The sequence below is a fragment of the Leopardus geoffroyi genome, chromosome E3, assembly GCF_018350155.1.
Source record: "Leopardus geoffroyi isolate Oge1 chromosome E3, O.geoffroyi_Oge1_pat1.0, whole genome shotgun sequence".
NCBI classification, from domain to species: domain Eukaryota; kingdom Metazoa; phylum Chordata; class Mammalia; order Carnivora; family Felidae; genus Leopardus; species Leopardus geoffroyi.
In genome coordinates this window covers 3,417,244-3,438,112 of record NC_059340.1, presented here as the reverse complement: position 1 = coordinate 3,438,112, position 20,869 = coordinate 3,417,244, and the positions used below count along the sequence as shown (strand labels likewise).

The 20,869-nt window shown below is 55.2% G+C and overlaps 1 protein-coding gene across 1 annotated transcript in view; it reads right to left on the bottom strand.

Moving 5' to 3' along the window:
* Positions 1-7,512: 7,512 nt before the first annotated feature.
* SDK1 (sidekick cell adhesion molecule 1) overlaps positions 7,513-20,869 on the bottom strand; it is an 888,340-nt gene continuing 874,983 nt past the window's right edge. The window contains exon 46 of the mRNA XM_045462082.1: positions 7,513-11,279. Coding sequence (XP_045318038.1) covers positions 11,028-11,279 — 252 coding nt within the window. The 3' untranslated portion in view covers positions 7,513-11,027. The remainder of the gene's footprint in view (positions 11,280-20,869) is intronic.

Sequence of the window (20,869 nt, the reverse complement as noted above, 5' to 3'; positions counted from 1 at the left end):
TACGCCCACTAGGATGGCTGGGGTAAGAAAGACATACGATTACAAGCGTTGACAAGGACATGAAGAAAAGCCCTCATCCGTCCATGACGGGAATACAAAACGGTGCAGCCACGTGGGCAAGCGGTCTGGCGGCTCCTCGAAACGTGAGCGTTACCTACGGCCCAGCAATTCTGTGTGTACATGTCGTACGTGTGGACATACGTACTCAAAGGAAATGAGAACCTACGTCCACACAAACATTTTTACGCAAATGTTCATCCAGTATTATTCACAACAGACGAAAAGGAGGCACCATCAGTGTCCGGGGACCGCCAAACGGACGGACAAAATGCGGTCTAGCCACATAGTGGAACATCACCGGGCGAACAAACTAACAAAGAACAAGTTGCTGATTCACGGCGCATCTTGAAAACCTGCAGCTCGGCGAAAGGAGCCAGTCCTAGAGGCCATTTGTGGTGCGATTTCATTTCTGCAAAACGTCCGGGAGACGGACCGTGGTGGAGACAGGAGGTAAATTGGTGGCGGGTCAGGCCGGGCGCGGGGGGCGGCTCAGGGACACGCGGTGAGCGGCCGTTAGCGGCTGCAAGGTTTGCTTTCGGGGTGGCGAACACACTCTGAAGCCTGAATGAGGCGATGGTCGCCCAGCCCTGGTCACGTGCAGGTCAGGATGCTGACGTGGAGGCTGTCAGCAGGGGAGCTACGGGGCCCGGCCTGCAAAGCGTCTCCCGGTAAAGCTGCCAGGAAAACCAGAAACCCGGCAGTTGTCTCACGTAGCCTGTGGCCGCGGTCTGCCAGCCCGTGATCTAGACCGAGGACCCCACCGGCCCCGCCTGGCACCTGCCTTCTGGCTCGAAGACCCAGGGCCCTGCCCGCGAGGCCCTTTAATAAATTCTCGGCGACCGTCCGTGGCACAAACCAAACAGCACAATGGGCCGCGCTCTGGATTTTCTGACGTCTTCTCAGAAGAGCTGTGTTTACCATTTTCTCCGCCCGTGAACCCCGTATCTCGCAGGATTTTGCGAGGTTTCATCTACTTGGCAAATCTCATCCCCCCTTCCTCAAGTAACAGTGTGGCGAGGTCCATCGAGTTCCTGGTGGAAGGGCCACTTTTTCTCTGAGGCCTCAGTCCCCCCCACTCCCCCAGCTCTGCTCCTGTTCCTGTTACACTCACCACCCTGAGCAGCCTGTATGGTTTCTGGATTATGTTGACTGTTCATTTCTGGATCCCGTTCCCTGAAGGGCAACTCCACAAGAGGGGGGTGTTTTGTCTTCCTCACCGAGGAGCCCCAACTACTGAGCCATCGCACAGAGCTGGGGAGAGGTCCGTTCAGTGAGAGGGCGACTGTTCTGTAGTACTTTTCTTTTTTGTTATTTTTTTTTTCCAGAATCAGCTATCATTTCCTGAGTATGCCAAGTGTCCCCATTTTACAGACGGGAAAACTCGAGCTCAGAGTCAGTAAGACCCCACCCCAGGTCGCACAGCCAGTAGGGGTGGGACCCGGTGTGAATCCAGACAGTGGGCCTCTGGAGCCCACCCTGTGGTGCCCGCCAGCCTGGGGCTGACCCCTGCGGCCACTCTGGACGGCTCGTGTTTCGGCCCCAAGCAAAGACACCTGCACGTCCTACGAAAGGTAAAGGCGAGAACTCTCTGTTGGGCATTTGGGAACACTGAAGGTATCTTGTGAAACCCCCTCACAGGATCTCTGTGAACCCCGAAAGGGAGCGGGCTGGCCAGTTTAGAAACGACTCACAGACAGTGAGAGCGTATGGCTCCAGAAAAGAGGAAGTGACGTGCAGGTCCACCGGGATTTAGAGACACGGAAACAGACGGTCCACATGCTCGCACACCGCCGTCGTAATCCGCGGGGGCAAGGCTGGGAGGGGGGCCGCCCCAGGGTGGTGTCGGCAGCTGCCGCGGGGGTTCGGCTCCTGGAGACCCCTGAACTGGGAAGACGGCCGTGCAAAGGCTGAGCCTCCGGGGGACGGAGGCAAACACAAGTCTCTCAATCCTGGGCATTTTGCAATGTCATCGTCCCCCTTGGTTAGCTGGCTCCTGTGGCCTGGCTCTTTCCTGACCCCTGCGCGGCAAGGGGTCTCTCTTCCCATTCGCTAGACGGGAGCGGGGTTCCAAGGGGGCTGCACAGACCGGCTGCTGGTGAATGAGGCAGACACGGGCACCGGGTGTTTTGAGTATGATGACTTCATCTAACCGACTGCTTCACCCGGCCCGGCATTAATCTTCCGGCTTTCCAATCATCTCTGCTAATAGCCGCCAGGATTCTCTGCAGCCTCATTGAGATTCCAGAGCGTCTCCAGTTTTAGTCCGGGCTGGATTCTGAGTCACTCAAAGGCCACAGAAAATTCAGACCCCAAATTTAGTGGTGATTGTTCTAGGCATCATGGAAGACAATCGTTGAGTAGAGGCCACTCAGGAGGCCAGGACAGGGAGGAGGTGATGGGGGGGAGAAGAGGGAGCAGGGCAGGAGAGCGGGACTTGGCCACCTATGTTTTCAAGTCACGAGTTACATATGTAAATATGTCCAAAACTTCATTAATAATTTTAAAAAGTGCATGACAGTCTGTAGTATGACAGAATTCTAAATGGAAGCCGGGACTGACCGAAGGTACAATTTCTTCGCTAAAAGGGCATTAAGTTGTTCCAGGACAAAACGCGGACCGAAGTCCTGTTCCAGGGGGAGGGGCTGAACCAGGTGGCAGATCTGGTTTGGGATGGTGTGGACGGTGTGGTCTCGGTGTGGCTGGCGTGGGGCAGGTGGGCCCCCCCTGGCAGAGCGGGTGCCGCGGTCTTCCGCGGTGCGTCCTCTCGCGCACGCCTGGGCGGCCAGGGCGGGGATGGCTCGCGCACCCACTGTGCGGAGGCCCCATTTCTTGCTCACGGTGCCCTGAGCTGGCGGCGGAGGTGACCACGGGAATGAACGGACAGCCACGGATCTCTGGAGTCTGCAGGCTGCCTTCCCACTCACTTCTCCCCTAAGTCTCAAAAGAGCTTAGTGTTTCATTATAGCAAAGGAATAAATCAGAGAGGATTAGTGAGTTTCCCAAGACCACACAGCTGGGACGTCTTCGAATCACATCAATGTCCGGCACCCCGGATGCCCAGGAAGGACGGGTACTGGGGAGGAGGACAGTGGGCGTCCGTGCCCTGGCACTGCTCCATTTTCCTCTTTTCTGTTTGAAAAGATAATGGGGAGCCCGGGTGGCTCAGTCATTTGGGTGTCCAACTTCGGCTCAGGCCGTGATCTCACGGCTCGGGATTTCAAGCCCCGTGTTGGGCTCTGTCCTGACAGCTCAGAGCCTGGAACTTGCTTTGGATTCTGTGTCTCCCTGTCTCTCTGCCCCTCCCCTGCTCACACTCTGTCTCTGTCTCTGTCTCTCTCAAAAATAAATAAAACGGTAAAAAAAAAGATAATATGTGTGCATGGCAAAAAGTCGAGACAATACCAAGGTCGGAGGCAACCACTGTTACCAAGGTCTTGCCTGTCTTTCCAGAGATGGTCTCCACACATGCAGACGTGTGTGTGTGTGTGTGTGTGTGTGTGTCTATGCACATGCGTGCACACGCATGAGTGGCAGCATTCTTAATTTCGCTCACAAGGGCATCACTTGAAGATTGCTCTGTGCCCACAGATGTGATTGCAGTTCATTCTGCTCAACAGCTGTGTGGGTCCCAGTGTGTGCAGATAGCAGAATTCATTTCCTGCTGCGGTGGCCTGGGGGTGGCCTGTAGTAGAGGTGGCACAGGGCCGGGAGAGCTCACGCGGGGGGCGGTGAGTCGGTGCTCCGGAGGCAGATGGTGAAGGGGGGGCTCCCCTCACCGGAGTCCCCAGGAGGCTGGGTGGCCTCTATCGGAGATGTGCCAGAGGCCTCTGAGTGGCTTGTCTGGATTTCTGTCTGCCTTCTGTCACACATCTTCTCTGGAGCAGCCAGTCCCCAATTTCCTGACCCTCAATGCTCTTGAAAAAACATTGCCTAAGACCAAGTGAGCACAGGACCCCAGCTTCAGCTCTGGGTCTCCATCAGCCATACGGGATTTTCCCCTTGGGCTCCCTTTGGGGACCCCACGGGGCTCTCTGGGCCCCCAAGTCAGCAGGCCAATTATGCTGTCTGCTGGTTGGAGAATCCCACGGAAACATCTCAGGATGCCTCAGAAACATGAATTTGTTATTAAAATATTTGAACCTGGGGCGCCTGGGCGGCTCAGTGGGTTGAGCTCAGATCATGAGCCCAGGGTCTTGGAGCCTGCTTGAGACTCTCTCTCGCCCTCTGCCCCTCTCCCCTGCTCGTGCGCCAACTCCCTCTAAAGTAAAAGAAAAAAAAATATTGAACCTGGATCACATTCAATCCCATAACGTAGCGGTGTGCTCAACGACTGTAGAATATTGTCTCGTCCGAGGAGAAGCAGGACGTTTTAAGACCGCAGAGCCCAGAATTAACAGCTTGGAATTTTCGCCCTTGCTTGGCTGCTAATTGACTTCAGCCATTAAAGGGAAGGAAATTCTGGCAAGGCCTGAGGTCCTTGAATGAGCAAAGCTGCAGCCATGTTCAGGTCCTCTAGCGGTGGGCGTCTGGCGAACCCATCCTTTCGGGAAGATGGGTTGTTCAATCGGAAGGTTTGCGAAAGCTTCTGTGGTTCCCGAGCGTAGCGTCCGTGAGCGGCTGCACCTCACGACGGACCCACGTGTGAAGGCCACGCAAACCGGCCGCCACGCCATCTCGGGAAACACGGTGCAGCCCTGGCACCAGCCTCCAGACCTGTCCTCGAGCTGCCCTTTCCTCGGTGCTGTGGGTGTCAGGGCCCAGGCTGGAGGCAGAATCGCCTTGGCGGGATCACCTCGGGATCGTCGGGCCGCGGAGGCCGCGGGGTCAGGGCCACCCCCGGACGCTGCCAGCTCCACACGCACAGGGCGTGTCCAGGTCACGCCCTCCCCCTCCCCTTTCCCACGTCCTGCACGGTACGTCCACGGGGCCCACAGGGTCCCCTGCCCACGGCTCAGGTCAGAGGTGGCAGCTGTGTGGACCAGAGGCCACGAGCAGGCAGCAGGGCTGTGGCTCCAAGTCCCCACCTGCCCGAGTCAGCCCCGAATAATCCCATCGGGTGCTCACACCCGTCGAAAAAACTGTCTTCTTTTTTCTATTGTCCCCCAAATGCCTCGTTTTGCAGAAAACGCACGTCAGGTTTCCATCCATAGCTCACTGGGAACCAGCCCCCACCCTGGTCGGGGCATCTGTTCTGTAAGGACAGTCCGTTGGTCTGGCCCGAAACCGTGAGCCCAGGCAGGGTGGCTGCGGCACCCGGGGCCGAGGGACCCTCCCCGGGCTTGGCCGCCACAGCCTCCCACGATGCCTCTGTGGCCTCCCGGGCTGGCCCATCGGGCAGGGGCACCGCGGGCGCTCAGAGCTCAGGCCCGAAGGGGACGAGGGCCCCCCAGGGGCGGGAAGCGGGGTCCTCCCCCTGCAAGGAGGTGGACGGTCTCAGGCTAACCTAAACGAAGGGGACTCATGGCAGGAACGCCAGGAGCTTGCCCAGCCGACAGGAACCCAGTTTGGAAACTGGCAGAGAGCAAGGTGATGTCCCAGGCGAGATTCAGAGGCGCCCCTAGCTCGCTCGTCTGCTGCCAGAGAGTCACGTTCCCACGAGGGGGCCGCAGGCCACCCCCCGCCTTGCCTAACACTTGTCACCTGGGAGGTTGGCCTGGGGGAGAGGTGATGCCCCAGAGGCAGTGGGGGTGCGGGCGGGCAGGGAAACGCGTTCTAGTTGGCCAAAGCGCTAACGACCCATCTTTGCTATCTTGCCCCTGGGGCCCAGCTCTGCTCAAGCACCCTGGCGGGGCCCTGGCCCCCAGTGTCCCGTGCACACGCCTGTGGGTGAAGGAGGGGAGGACCCGGAGACTCCCTTTCCTCAGCGGACGCCTGATTCACGGTGTGCAGGTCCTTGGGCCCCCGTGGCCCCCGCTGCTTCCGGGCCCACCCTCTGGGGTCTGGGGGCCTGGGGCCTGGCTCTGGAGGACTCGGGAGTCCTGGCTCCTCCCAGCCAGGCGGGGGCACCCAGCATGTGGCCGCCACGCTCCCGCACCTTCCCCGTCCTGTCCTCAGAGCAGAGAAACCACTGTCAGGGCTCTGTGCCTGGGACGCTCACCCACGTCGCTTTTCCATCCCGAGACGGTCCACCTACCTGTCACCCAGCAAGGGAGTGGGGTTCTGTTCTCCGTGACGGGTGCTGCCTTTGGAAGATCCTGCCATTAACTTCCCAACAACAGTGGTCATCACGACGCGGGCCGAGCTAACGAGTCCGCTCTCTTCTTGTCAGCGCTGGAGGGGACGCCGGGGAGGATGAGGCCGCCCGCGTGCCCGCACACTCCCGCCGGGCTCTGGGCCGTGCCCACCAGCACCCGGCTCCTCCGAGGCTCTCCGTCCCGGGCTCCCAGGAAGGCTGGGGGAAGCAGACCCCTCCTGGAAGGCAGGGCGGTGGCTCAGGACCCCGGCTCTGCAGCCCCCCAGCCGCCTAGGTTTGGACCGCCCCCTGCCCCTGTGCCAGCTGGCTACCCTGGGGCGGATGGCTTCACCTCTCTGGGCGTTTCCTCATCTACAAAACAGGAGCCCTGACTGTGCCTGCCGCATGTGGATCGACAATGTTGAAGGACACAGAACATGCTTGGCAAATGGCAGGGGTGCAGTAAAGGCAACTATCTGGGACACGGAGGCTGTGGTTTCTGAAAAGCGTGCAGGTTTCAATTTCACATTTCTGGAGGGTGGGAAGAAGAACAAGGGAAATGTTCTTACCTCTGGCTTGTCCACGGCGGTGCTGGCTTCTGGAGCAAAAGGGCGAACTTGGGACCACAGGCCCCAGTTCTCCTGTGACCCGGACCCCCATCCTCCGTGCAGCCGGCAGCCCTGCCCCTCCCCCGCGCAGGTCTTCCTTGCCTGTGCGTGGGAACCGCCTGGGTAGCTTTCGGAACCAGAACCGCATGTCTGGGCCCAACCCCCAGAGATCCTGGCTTAGCTGATTTGGGTGTGACTGGAACACCGGGACTTGTACACATTCCCAGGGATTCTGAAACCCGCCATGGCCGAGAACCCCTCTCTGAGGCTGGTGGGACGTGGGGAGGCGGGAAGCCAGGCCTCTCGGGGTGGGGGGGCCTGCACGGAGGGGAGATTCCTGCATTGCCGCCAACCCAGGCTACATTCCGTGGGGCGCAGTGTCTCCTCCAGGCTCTGTGGAGTCTGGGGGGGGGGGCTGGGGCTGAGGAAGGCCACTGTTCACAGGATACGTGGCTACGTGGTGCCCCTGACGTGTCTCTCCCCGGGAGCGCTTAAATCCCTGTGACCTCAGCGGCGCCCTCTGTGTGGCGTCTGCATCTTGACAGGCATGGGGCCTGGGACGGCTGTGCGTGTGGTTCAGGACCGCGCTGGGGCTGAGCCTCAGAGCCTGGTCTTTACAGGCCTAGAATTCAGGAGGCATTTCGTCAATACTTGAAGAAAATCACGAGCACATAAGGAACAAAATGATGTTTTTATTAAAAATCGTACCCATAGCACCTCTCTGTCATCCTACATTTTTTTTTTTTTTTTTTTTCAAATGAGATCTGGGATTCTGCACAACTCCAGAAAACATTGCCGGGAAAACTTCAGGACTGACCTAAGCTCTCGATAAACCGGAAGGTGACGCTGAGAGGAATGGAGAGGAGCCTCAGCAGACTAGCTCGGGTCACGGGTTGCTGCGGTGTTCCCGCCTTCCGGACCGGATCCAGGCTACTGGGATGCCGAGTTAAAGAGAGCCAGATTTGGATACGCGGGTGGATTGCTCATCGGGAGAACGACTACACCGTGTGCCGAGAATTCGTAAAAACTAGAGACCATGCTACGATCCATTACGCAAACACCATGCTTCAGTCCAGTCGTGGTCAAATACAAGCACAGCATCAAAAGAAGTTTACAGCGTGCGCGCGACCCTTCCTCCCCGCGGCCTGGACGGATTCCCTGGCCGAGGGCCTCTGCCATCACTTGCGGCGCGGGGGATGCGCCCCCACGTTGCCCTACGTCACACCGTCCTCTGCTACGACGCTGAATCGAGTACGCCTTACAAGCACGGCGGTGAGTGAAACGGAAGGTAAGGCTGGGGCAGGACAGGGTTCGCTCTGGGCCAATTTATTCAGGAAGGGGTGCGTGAGGCCTTGCTGATGTGCTTAATGCCCGTTGGGTGCGGGGACCGCCCGCAGCCACCCCCGCCGCTCACCTGCCTGGAAACCTGTGCCCTGGTGCCCGGGCGGAGAGGGCCAGCCCGTCCCGTCCCCCCAGCTCCGACAGAGCTCGGCCCTGCCTGGCTGCTTTGCTGGCTCACCCTCACACGGGAAGGACAGCTCATCGCCCAACGACCTGCCAGGTGAGGGATGAGGGAGTGCATGGGGGGGCTCAGCCACCGCTCACCGTAAGGCACCCGAATGACGTCACTACAGAAGAAGGCAAGATGAGGACATTTCATCTGGTCGTGGTTAGAGAAACGTTGCTTGTTCTGTTCTTGGACGGAGATTAAAATCCAATCAATACCTAGTCTCCTATGGTGTGGTGTCTGTTTTCCTCCCTACAAGTTGAGAGGCTGGGGACTGATGCCCGTGGACGCCCACACTGCCTGGGGAGGCTGAAACCTAACTGCGGACGCCCAGTCTGTTGCTTTGGTGCAGGTGTCTCTCATGGGCCAGGGCCCCCGAGGGACAGGGCGGGGGGCGGGGGGGGAGCAGGTGCTAACAGTCCGTCAGCAGCCACGGTGCCAGCAGAGCCTCAGACAGACGATCCCATACACAAAAAGTTCAGTAAAAGCAGAGAAAGAGGAAGTACAGGAAATATAATGAACCTGAAAAAAAGCTTCATGTTGTCGCGAAAGCCCCAAAGCAAAGAACACACCTCCAACCAAAGGGTCCTCATTCTGAGACGTGACAACACTTTCCCCCATATTTTAAAGCGAAGTCCGTATGGCTTAGAGCTCGAAGTGCGCAGAAGGCAGTTTGTCCGTGTTCTCCACCGGGCGTCTGTCTTCCAAGAAGTTCAGCTTGCAGCCTGTCGCCTCGCGCGGGTTCCTGCCCCCTTGCCGGCCGTCCTGGGGCCGAGAGGACGGAGCCGGGCTTGGGGCCCCGAGGTGCGTCCTGTCCGGTGAACTGTTGGGGGTGATTCTCACGCACAAGTGGCTTTGGGCAGAGCATCTAGGATTTTTGGTTTAGAATATTTCTGCCTCCGCTCAGAAAAAGAAGGCAGGAAGGAGAGAAGGAAGGGAGGGAAGGAAAAGGAGGGGAGAGAGAGAGAGAGAGAGAGAGAGAGAAGGAGAGAGAGAGGAACCTCTCCACACCGTCAACTGTTGGAAAAACTGAAAAGGGGCTTTTCACCCAACGCAAAACTCTCCTTGGCCTCCGGGGGCCACAGGCGGCCGCTGGGAAAGCAGAGGGCCCGACGGAAGTGTAGACGGACTAGAGCCGAGGAGATACCACGCGCTTTATATGGGGCCACAGGACCGGCTCCCCTACCGTCAGGGCACTGGCAGGTCACAGGTCACCCCTGCTCCTTGGGGGTGTCGACAGGGTGGCTGGCTGTGCATTGTCACGGCCACCCTCCTGCTAGCGAGGTGGGGACGCGGGGCCCTCCAGGAGCTCTGGGCGCCCGCCGGTTACACCTGGACCTCGGCTCTGGCCTGGGGGCTTGGCTGCCGGCTCCTCAGTCACCTCGGCCACCTCTTGGAAGAATAATGGGATGGCCGGAGCCACAGCTACACTTTGGGCTCTCGAAATTTCAAAGTAGTTCATGCTATTCTCATGTAGCTAAAAGATGAAAACTAAAGTAGCAAAGGGGGAAAAAATAGTTTCCAGAAAACCTGTTAAGGCTGAAAGCTGGGCTGGGCTGGGGGCAGGGACAGCAGCACTGGCGGTCAAGGCAGTGGGCAGCGGGCGGGACAAGGAGACCGGGGCGGGGGGGGGGGGGGGCCGCGCTCGCGGGAGGCCTGGCGGGGAGGAGGCAATTCGGGGCCCCACTTTCTCAGAGCTGTTTCGCTTTATTTGGAGACACCGACGCTTTCCGTCTTTCTCATGTACAAAGCCAAACAATTAATAAAAAGGCACCTGGAGACAGCAGAGACTCATTCATTTCATGTGACATAGTTTAAAAAAAGATAAAAAGATTTAAAAAATCCTCTGGTTAACAACGCACGCCTCTTACACAACAAGCAATTCTGAAAGCGCCGTCTTGCTCTCTCTGGGTTCGCGGGGTGGGCCGTGTGCTGTTCACGGGAAGGACACGCTCGAGAAGGGAGGGCCCGCGCCCACTCGCAGCCCTGGGGGTGGGTCCCTGCTCTGCGCCGTTGGCTTCAGGCAAAGAAAGGAAGAGACAAGCCCCGGGGATTTCACCACGGGAATGATGCAAGGTGCGACCGCTGAGCCGTCAGCCGGTCAGAGGACCCCCCCTCGGAATCTCTTGCCCCCTCGCCAGGAACCTGAAAGCCGATTCCTTGCCTACAAACTGCGGAGTGAGAATATTTCAGAGATGGATGGGGTCGGGCCGAGAAGCGCTCAGCCCGGGGCACACACTTCGCTCCGCAGGGGCCAGGAGCGGGCGGGAGCAGGCTGGTTCTCCGGAGGCCCAGGAGGTAGAGAAGAGGAAGGAGCGGCCTGGATGTGGGCGGACATCTCACTTGACCCCCACTCCTCCTGCCCCCCTCCCCCCGCAGCCTCCCTACTTGGCGTGGGATGCAGACACCCAGGACTGGGGGGGTCTGGGGTGCCCTCGCCACCGCACCACTGAAATACACCTTCTCGTAAAAAGAAAAGAAAACAAAGAAACCCGCTTCCTGCAGCGATGTTACAAAAAGCCGTTAAAAAAACCTTTCTAATTGAAATCTAGTGTTCACCGGTAGGTAAAATCATCACTTATCAGAATTCTTGTTTGAACAAAAGCTTGAGCTCAGTTACTGGAGTTGATTGTCTCAACAAAAGGAGGCTGGAAGGTGCGCGGAGGCCCCGCCGCGGCCGTCACACGAAGGAGGAGAAGCCGGTGAGCGGAGTCCGGGCGCCAGGGCCCGCGGGCGCGAACACGGCGCTTTGCGTGGTGACCACTGTGTGCAGGTGCGGCCCCGCCTCGCCGCCCGCCACCGCCTCGTACCTGTGCGGGGCGCGCCCGCCCGGGGCTCGCCGCTTCCACGAGTTGTAGTAGGTGGGGTCGCTCATGTAGTGGTTGACGAAGGAGTGCTGGGGGGGCGTGTCCTCAGATTCGGAGTCGGTGCCCTGGGGAGACAGCCAGGCGTGAGCGGGCCTTGGGCGGCAGCAGGTGCCGGGGAGGGGGTGGGCGTGGGGGAGGGCATGAGTGGTCATGGGGGAGGGGGAGGTCAGCCCCAGAGGACGGTGGGCATGGGGAGGGGACGGGGTGGCCGTGGGCGAGGGCAGGGGGCGGCCTTGGTGGGGACCCGTGGCCACGGGAGAAGGGCAGCCACAGGGGGAGGGTGGCCACGGGCAGGGGGGCTGAGCTGGAAGCAAGGGATGGCCAGGCGGCCATACCAGCAAGAGGCATCCAAAGTGAGCTGGTTTGCGTCCAGGGTGTCCCACCCTCTTCCCTTCTCCCTCCCCCCAGGCCATCCCACACTCCACCCGAGGTATGCCCCCCTCCCCCGCCCGAGCTCAGCACCTCCACTGCCCTGAGACAGGGACCACGCGCTGTCCCAGCTGCCCGAGTCTGCGCCTGACCCCTCGGGGTGTGTGAGCCCGTCCCAGGAGGGGTCTGCACTGCACTTCTGCCCCAGGACAGGTCTACACTTCATCCTCTGACCCAGGAGAGGTCTACACAGCCTCAAGGGGGTGCTCTGTGCCCTCCCAAGGCAGAGCTCCTGCGAGGGGGTGGGGGTAAGAATGGTCCAGGGTCCTCGGCTTGCCCAGGACTACAGTGTAGGCTGCACTAGACCGAAGGGAACCGGCCCTGAGCACACATGGAGGTGAGGACAGGGTGACCTCTGCGGGATCCAAATGTCCGTGTGATGTCATATCCGTGCAGATCTCAGAGGGGAGGCTGCCGAGGACAGGGGCCCTAGGGAGCCACGATGTCTCCAGCGGCCGTCGACTCCTCCCTCCCCAGGCCCTGAGACCTGACCCCTCCGGCCACACACACAAGCCAGCCTCGTTGATGGGTGAAGGCCAGGCTGAGTGGGTTTTCTCCCCGTCTTTATAAGAAAATAAATCAGCAGATTCCACTGAGAACATTTAGTCCACATAGTTTCTATGTTCACGTTCTTAAAGCAAAACCCTATTTTGTGGTTTGGGGACTGACGTGAAGTCACTGAGGGGCCATTAACAGAGACAGTGAAGACCGTTTTCCCAAGAGGGTGAAGGCTCCCACCTTCCTGCCCCAGAGGAACTTCGAGTACCCCCGGGGGGCCCTGCCGCCTGCCCACAGGCTGGCCGGGTCGGCTGCTGGGCCCCACACGAGACACGCCCCCCACCCCCCACTTTTGAAAACACAGTGGGTTCCTCCCTGCACCACCGGGGACCTCGCAGAGGCCACTGACGCCTTGAAAACGCCAAATACGGGTCTACAGACATGCAGACATCTAGCCTTTCGAGTTCAAGGCCAGGGCGGGAGCCTGTGGCTGGATAAAGCCTCTCCATTCCAAGGTGCCCTGCCTGGGCTCCGTCCCTGACACGGCCACACCCGCCCTTTTATCCTCTCTCCAGGAGGGTCTCAGGAGGCCCGGCTGGTATGAAAGTGTGTGACACCCCCAAATGCTGTCTCAGAATCAGCAGGGAAGTTTGGGGAGAGCACAGATTACTGGGTATGCTTCCTGACGGAGTGGGCCTGGGCTAGGGCTGGGGACTGCGTGTTTCTCAGAAGCTCTGGGAGGATTCCCATCAGTGGCCAGGCTGGAGTGAGGGCAGGACTCATTCGATGTGTCGGCTGTGTTGAGACTGAGGGAAGGAGACTGAGGGAAGGCAGAGGGTCCCTTGGTGCTCTGAGTCACTGTCCCTCAGCTGATGGGGAGCAAACGGCCCACGTCATGCTCCATCTGGGGACTGCGTCCTGCCAGCCGTTAAGAGCAGGTGGCACCTAGGCTGTGCAGAAGCCCCTTGTGGACATGGCGGGAGCCGGACTCCCAGGAGTTTCCAGACACCGACTCGAAAATCGGGCTCTCACTGGAACATTTACAGGAAAGTAATGGTAAGTCACAGATTTGGGACTTCTTGGGACCTGTGCGTTATGGCACAATCAGCTGTCGGCAGCTAAACACCTCTGTGGTTCCTCTGCTTTGTACGGAGTCAGAGCTCACATGAGTGCAGGTCTGATGACTGTCCTCTCCCGACACAGCCCGAGATGCAGGGAACATTAGTTCCTCCATCACTGGGCGGTGAGGGTGACAACAGACCACAGACCTAAGAGCAGCTTCTTTTTAGGAGACGCGACTACATACAGATTAACCCCTGCGCTGTCCCTGAAACCGCATGGTGCCTTTTATTCCTATTTTATGGATGAAGAAAGAGGCTCAGAGAGACGGGCCAGTTGCCCAGCATCCCAGGCGAGGTGGCAGCCGCGGGGGAGCCTTGCAGCCCTGGGGCCCCTGCTGGTGCGGAACCGGTTCTCTGCTCCGGGGTCTCCTTCGTGTCTGCTGACCCGACTCACAAACCCCCGCTCGTGATTCCAAAACCCTCCTTGCTCTGAAAATCAAAAGCGGTTTTTGTAGCTCACCTGGTGGCAAAGCCTGACCTATGCGGAGCTACTTTGGCAGCTATGACCCTGAGCTGAACTGACGTGCAACTATTTAGTGTGGATATTCGCAGATTCTGCTGCAGAAATACTAACGTGCTCGTAACGTAAGGTGCCCTGCAGGGGATGCTACGTAACATACGATGTATATATCCCACCCCTGAGAAACGCCGAATTCTTAAACATATCTGGCCTGGAGGGCTGCAGGTGAAGAGATACGGCACGTGTGCTTCTGGCGGCTAAGGTTTATCCTTCGTCTGTTTTCCAGAGGCCTCGAGGGGCTTCTGAGGCAAAGCTCTGTGTAAACCGAGACAGGCAGGAACGACAACAAGGGTCACCTGAAGGAAGCTGGCGGGATCCGTTATCGGTCCCTGAGTTGGGTCTGTCCCTTCTGGAGACACCATATCTTGGTCCCAAATTCCTGACTTAGGAGAAAAGAGCTCATGCTGAGCTATGTCGGGGGTGTCGTCCTCTTGACAAAGTCACAGAACACTCAGGATTGAGGCTTCACGCACCGGGGTCAGAGGTCGTGGTCATCTGACGAGTGAATGTAAGATTCAAGGTTTTCTCCCTCTTCACCCTGTACCCTGCGGGGCTCGGGCCGCCCCGCCCCCCCCTCCCCCGGTTGTGCGTGAGGAAAAACGTTGAGCAAGGGCACTTAGGTTCAGCCTCCTCGCTTTGTGTCTGACACTGGCCAGGGACAGGGCGGGGCCAGACCCAGCGCCGTATCACAGCCAAAGGTGGCCGAAATGAAGAAAGCCTTTCTGGTAACACTTTGGGACACCTTCGAGCACAGCCGTATGAAAGGTTAGAAGGACATTTTACGTGCTCGGTCTTCCGTCAGGTCTCCGCGTCGGGGGACATCACCACACGCAGAAGTCGCCCGTGCTGGCAGTTCCACTATGGCAGACCTGTCGGGCACCCAGGTGGTGACCCTTCGGGCACCTCTCCCTCTTCTTGCTACCCCTGTCCGCCCCTCCTCCTGCAGCTGTTTGGGCCGTCGAGAAGCCGGGCTCCCAGCGGCCAAGTGGCACTGGGTGGGAGGGGGAGGGGTGGCAGTCTGGTCTAGAAGTCACTCCCGAGTTCTTGCAGGAGGCAGCCTTTCTACGGGCACGTCCAACCTTGCTCAGGTATGAATGCCTCTCATGTCCCACCCCGGCGTGCTCACACGGTTTCACTGGACATGTGTTCAGCTGTTACATCATTCCGTATTTTCCCGGCCATGGACCTAAAGGTCCTATAGCATGGAGAGAGGGCTCGGTGACATGCGGGTGCTAAGAAGAGGCCCCGGGGGGGGGGGGGGGCGCTGTCTGGCTCACAGTGATGTCCCAGGTCTGGGCTTGGACCCAGGAAGGAACCTCAGGAAGTGAGCCTTCTCTGCCTTTCCTTGTCACGTGGGCTGAATGGCTCCTCCCCGCCTTAAACAGTGATTGGCTAGTGGGTATACATGTGACTTAAGCTGAGCCAATCAGAATCCTCTCTGGGACTCTCTGTGCTGCACAGGAAGAGCCCCGCCCTTTAGGTGGCTACGAGCCCTGAGCGGGCAGGGCCCACAGACCCAGCCAAGAGCCGCTGGGAGAGGTTAAGACCATCCTGCAGAGAGACAGGAAAGGCAGGAGCCCAAGAGCGGACGGTCACAGGACACACAGGCCAGGCTTCTTGGAGCCTGCTCAGCCCTCCCCATTACCTCCACAAGACAGCAGTGACTTAAATGCCATCCTCCTCCCTGCTGCCTGCTCTGTTTATTGTTTATATGACATTATTATTTTTTGATGGGGATGTATCTTAGTGAGCTAGAATTACTGACGAAAAGGCAATGCTGCAGGGTCCTATTTTTTTTTTTTTAGGTTTCCTGTGTGATCCGAAGTAGCGATGTGTGTTGGTTTCCCCGGAAACCACGGAAGGACAGCAGGTGATTGGATGTGGTGGCAGTTTCTAAAGGTGCACAGATGCCTGGCAAGAAGCTAAGAAAGATAATCTCAACACTCTTGGTATTATATTTTCAAGATGAAAGAGTCAAATAATATTAGGGAATTAATTAGGTACGGGGGGGTTGGTCCAGGTTGGAGCGGGAGAGGTTTTGAGAACTGTTTCTTGGGATCTTGAAAACAATTTTTATAATGCGACTTGAACAGCAGTCCTGCGTGAAAGACAAAGCCTCCCATCCCTAACCAGAGACAGACAAAGGGCCACGGCTCATGCCATGAGACATCGACGGTCTAACTCACAGTGGCTCTCATCAGGTTCTTGTGCTCCCATGATCCCATTCACAGAATTTCCACTTCAAGCACTGTTTCTGAAAATGGTTAAAAACGTCCTGGGGAGAAAAGGACGGCATCGCCGTTCTCATGGTGAAACATTAGCTTCACAGAAGACCTCTTCCAGCAAAGATCGCATAGGGTTTCTGTCTCCTTACTTCCCCGGGCTCTGGAGAGGAGGGGGGCCGGGAGGAAGGGCATTACCCTCCTCACTCCTGAGCCACATTGCATCAAACCGTTGACTAAGTCCAGGGCCAAGAACGTGTCTTACTTTCCACTCCTGACATCTCAGTGTACAATGTTTTTAAACCCAGACGCTGCCTCTGGTAGGGAGGATCAGTATCTGAAATCTGAATGCACGGGGCTCCTGGGGGGGCTCAGTCGGTTAAGCATCCGACTTCCGCTCAGGTCATGATCTCATGGTTCATGATGAGCCCCGCATCGGGCTCTGCGCTGACAGCTCAGAGCCCGGAACCTGCTTCGGATTCTGTGTCTCCCTCTCTCTGTCCCTCCCCAGCTCTCTCTCTCTCTCTCTCTCTCTCTCTTTCTCTGTCAAAAATAAATAAACTTAAAAACAAAAACTGAAATCTAAATACAAGTGCAAGTCACTTATTAGGTGGTCCTCTTTGAAACAGGTGCTAACCGTATGTTCTGCTGCCCTACCCTGGGTCTCTTCTCTCTGGGACCCTTGCTCATCTCTCTGAGGGCTCTGTCTGCAGCTCGGTAATTTGCCTCTATTCCTGTGAATTTGGGGTTAAGGGGCCAGGCCAGAAATCATCACCATCTTTAGGAAACCTTGGCCCATGCTTCTCCCCTCTGAATATCAGAACCATCCATTACAAAGGCAAAAGGTGCTTCCAGAATGGCCGGTGAGGAGCCAGCAGATTGCCTTCCAAGAGAGACAATGATTTAACTGGAGAAAGTTATCTTATAAACAGGCCTCTAAAGTCGCTGGGAATCATTGCCAGGACAGAGAGCAAATGGAGGAAGATTTACTCCACCAAGAACAGCAAGAGTCTGAGGCACTCGAGCCGTGACCCGCATCACCCTCCGCCTCTGACCCCCAGTTCCGTGTGACAGCAGCTCGGCAGGTATGGTCGAGAGAACCGGGTTCCCTTCCTTCACCGTGTCTTTACCCCTAGGCCGGACGGTCTATGCCACTTGTGGCAGGTTGGGAAAACTGAGCCCCAACGGCCCCTGCCTCAGCTAGCTTGTAGGGAAGAAGTTTTATACCAGAGGGGCAAGCCCAGAAGATCGGGGACTATCGTCTCCACCCAGTGCCCTACCTGCACGGCAGGTGTGTCCCTATGGGCGAAGAGGGCCACTGTCCCCACCCCCAGCTTTGGTGCTGTGACACAGAAGTCCTGCACGGTGGGGAGAGACAGTCCGTTAGAACAGAGAGATCCCGACTCTCCTAAAGGGAATGGCTTTGTTTGGAACAAAGCATGCCTAAGGGCACTGCCGAAAACAGTGGAATCCTTCCGCATAAGACATTAAGAGGAAGCTGGTAGTTCTGTGATTGTAACAAGTGAAGCAATAAACCAGCCAGAAGTTTAACAGAGAGAACCACGGAAAGAGACAGCTAAGGAGAGCCTCCTTGGGGTCAGAGCAAAATTCAGATTGATAACATCCTGCTACTGCAGGAGGGCTGCCCCTTAACTGGAGCAAGCTATAGCGTAATATATAGCCCAGGGCATGGTGAAAAATAATCGAGCTAGCAAGTGGTAAAGGTTAAGAGCTGGGTGTGATACCAATACCAACAGACCATCCAGAATCTTAATAGGGGGTGAGAACAGGAGACAAAGAAAGCCTGGCTGGGACCATCGTCATCCCGGGTATTCAGGGGTCCTGAATGTGTTCCTAAGACTGCACTTCTCAGGAGTGTGGCATAAGAGAATCCACCCCTGGGGGAGACAGTCTTCCGCTGAACTAGTCCAGCCAGCCCACTAAACACGCAGACAAAGAGCATGATCCTCGGGGTAGAGGATATCAGTATTCACAGTGGGCACAACACATTAACAAAAATGAACCGTCTTCAGAAAAACAGGACAGTGTGTTCCACACCTGCAGCAAAAAGCAGGCAGCGTCTGAGGAGACTCGAGTGTTGGCAAACAAAGATTTTGAAAGCAGCTATTACAATCCGGTCACAGAACTAAAGGAAGCTAAGTTTAAAGAATGGAAGATGATGATACTGTGCCAAGTAGAACGTATCAATAGAGAAATGATTTTAAAAGAACCAAATAAGAAGTTTTGGCATTGAAAAATACAATGGCCAGAATAAACAATTCATTGGAGGTGCCCGACGGTACGCTGGGTCTGGCAGAACAGAGTCAGGGCACAGGGACGTATCAACAGAGATTATGCACTCTGGAAAAGAGAAGAAAAAGCATGAACACACACGAAGGAGAAGAACAATAATGAAAGAAAAGAGCACCTGACATATGCAGGACAATGCTGAGTACACCCACACACGAGATGGTCATGAGAGCACCAGGACGAGAGCAGAAAGACAGAAGAAGAAAACACAGGGGAAGAAATGGCTTATGACTTCTCAGGTTTGCTCAGAAGCTTTCATTTACACGCAGAAAATCTCCACAAACACCAAGTAAGTCCACACCCAGACACCTCACAGTCAAAAAGACAAAGAAACTCTTCAAATCATGGACAAGGGAACTCAATTAATGGTAAGAGTTGGCTTCTATCAGAAAAAAAAGAAGATGGGGGACAGAAGGCAATGGGGAAGTGTATTCAAAGTGTTGAATAAAAACTGCTAACCAAGGATCTTGTGTTCAGCAGGACTGCTTTCAAAAATGAAGGTGAAATAAAGGCATCCCTAGATAAGTAGAGGCAGGAAAACTCATCACTATCCAACCTGCCTTAGAAGAGATACGACAGGAAGACTGTCAGGTTGAAAGCAGGTGACACGAGCAGAAGTGTAAAAGAAAAGGCAATGACCAAGATGATCACACATGGGTAATTACGAAAGATAGCATCTTTCTTCTCTTACCTAAATTAAAAAGCAATTGCATACAATGATATGTATATAATTGTATTGTTGGGCCTATGATGTACAGAAATGTGACATATTTTTTTATTAAATTTTTTTTAATGTTTATTTATTTTCGAGACAGTGTGAGTGGGGGACGGGCAGAGAGAGAGAGGAAGATAGGGAATCGTACACAGGCTCCAGGCTCCGAGTTGTCAGGACAGAGCCCGACCTGGGACTTGAACTCATGAACGGCGAGATCATGACCTGAACCGAAGTCAGACGCTTAACTGACTGAGCCACACAGATGCCTCAGAAATGTGACATATTTAACAAACAGAACAAAGGAAGCAGCTGAGTGAAGAAATGATGCCCAATGGTAACTTGAATCTGCTGGAAGAAATGAATAGTATACAAGAAGGGTAAAATGGTAAACTCCAGATATATATTTGCTCTCCTTTCTCATCTCGACTTCCTTAAAAGATGTAGAGTTCTGTAAAGTAGTAACTATAAAAATGCATCCTTGAGTTTGTAACATTATGGATTTACAGACATCATGTATAATAATAAATGACAGCACAGAAAGGGGAGGAGGCCAGACAGCTATATAGGAATAAAATTTTTATACATCACTGAGATTTAGCATAAATCTTAAGTAAATGTTGATACTAGAGCAATCACTAACAAAAATGACCAAAAAAATAGAGTAAAAGCAAAAACAAGAGAATTAAAGTGGTACACTGGAAAACTTTCACTTGAAAAAGAAGAAAGTAAGCAGGAAAGAAAGAGGAATAAAGACATGAGACATATAAAAGACAAATATCAAAACAGCAGATGTAAAGTCTACCTTAGCGGTCATTATATTAAATGTGAATGGATTAAACAATCTATTCAAAAGGCAGAGATTGGCCGAAAGAAAAACCACTCCAGCTCTATGCTACCTGTAAGAGATACATTCGAGATTCAAAAACAAATAGGTAGAAAGTACAAGAGTGGAAATAACATACTATGGAAATAACATACAATGGCCAAAAGAGACCTGGGATGGCTGACTAGCATCAGACAAAATAATCGTGAAGGCAAAATTGTTACTAGGGACAAAAAGGGCCATGCTATTCTGATGAAGGGGCCAATCCATCTACAAGACAGAACTATTATAAACATACATCTAAAACAGAGCCCCTGAAACACACGAAATTAAACTGGCTGAATTGGAGTGAGAAATCGAGAATTCAACAATAGTAGCTGGAGACTTGAGTATATGAATGGACGGCAGAAGATCAGAAATCCAGGTGACTGCCACAACACTGTAAATCAGCCAGCCCTAACAGACACATCCAGACCATTCCACACAACTGCAGAATAACACTTTGTTTTTTCAAGTGGATATGGAACATTGTTCTGGCACAGACCATGAAACAAGACTCAATACATTTAAAAGGATTGAAAATATACAAAGCATGTTCCCAGACCACAATGGAATAAAATTAAAAGAAAAAAATCAATAACAGAAGGTCATTTGGGAAAGTCACAAATATGAGAAAATTAAAAAAACACTCCTAAATAACCAACGTTCCAAATGAGTGAATTGTGTGGTATGTGAATTATATCTCAATCAGGCTGTTTAAGAAATGCGGTTCACAGCAAACTCTTCCATCTGAGCTGGTGCTTCCAAGATGACGGAAGTCCCCAGGTCCCTCTGTTGGGACCCTGTGAATATCTGGTGCTTACACATCTCCCAAATCCATAAGGTTCACAGATAGGACCCAGCAAGATTAGAAAGCTAAGAACTCTGGAAAAAAGATGGGCCTCACTGTGTCTACCCGAGGACCCAGGAGCAGACAGGACACAGGCATGGGAGTTCTCGGTGGACTCCATGGGACCT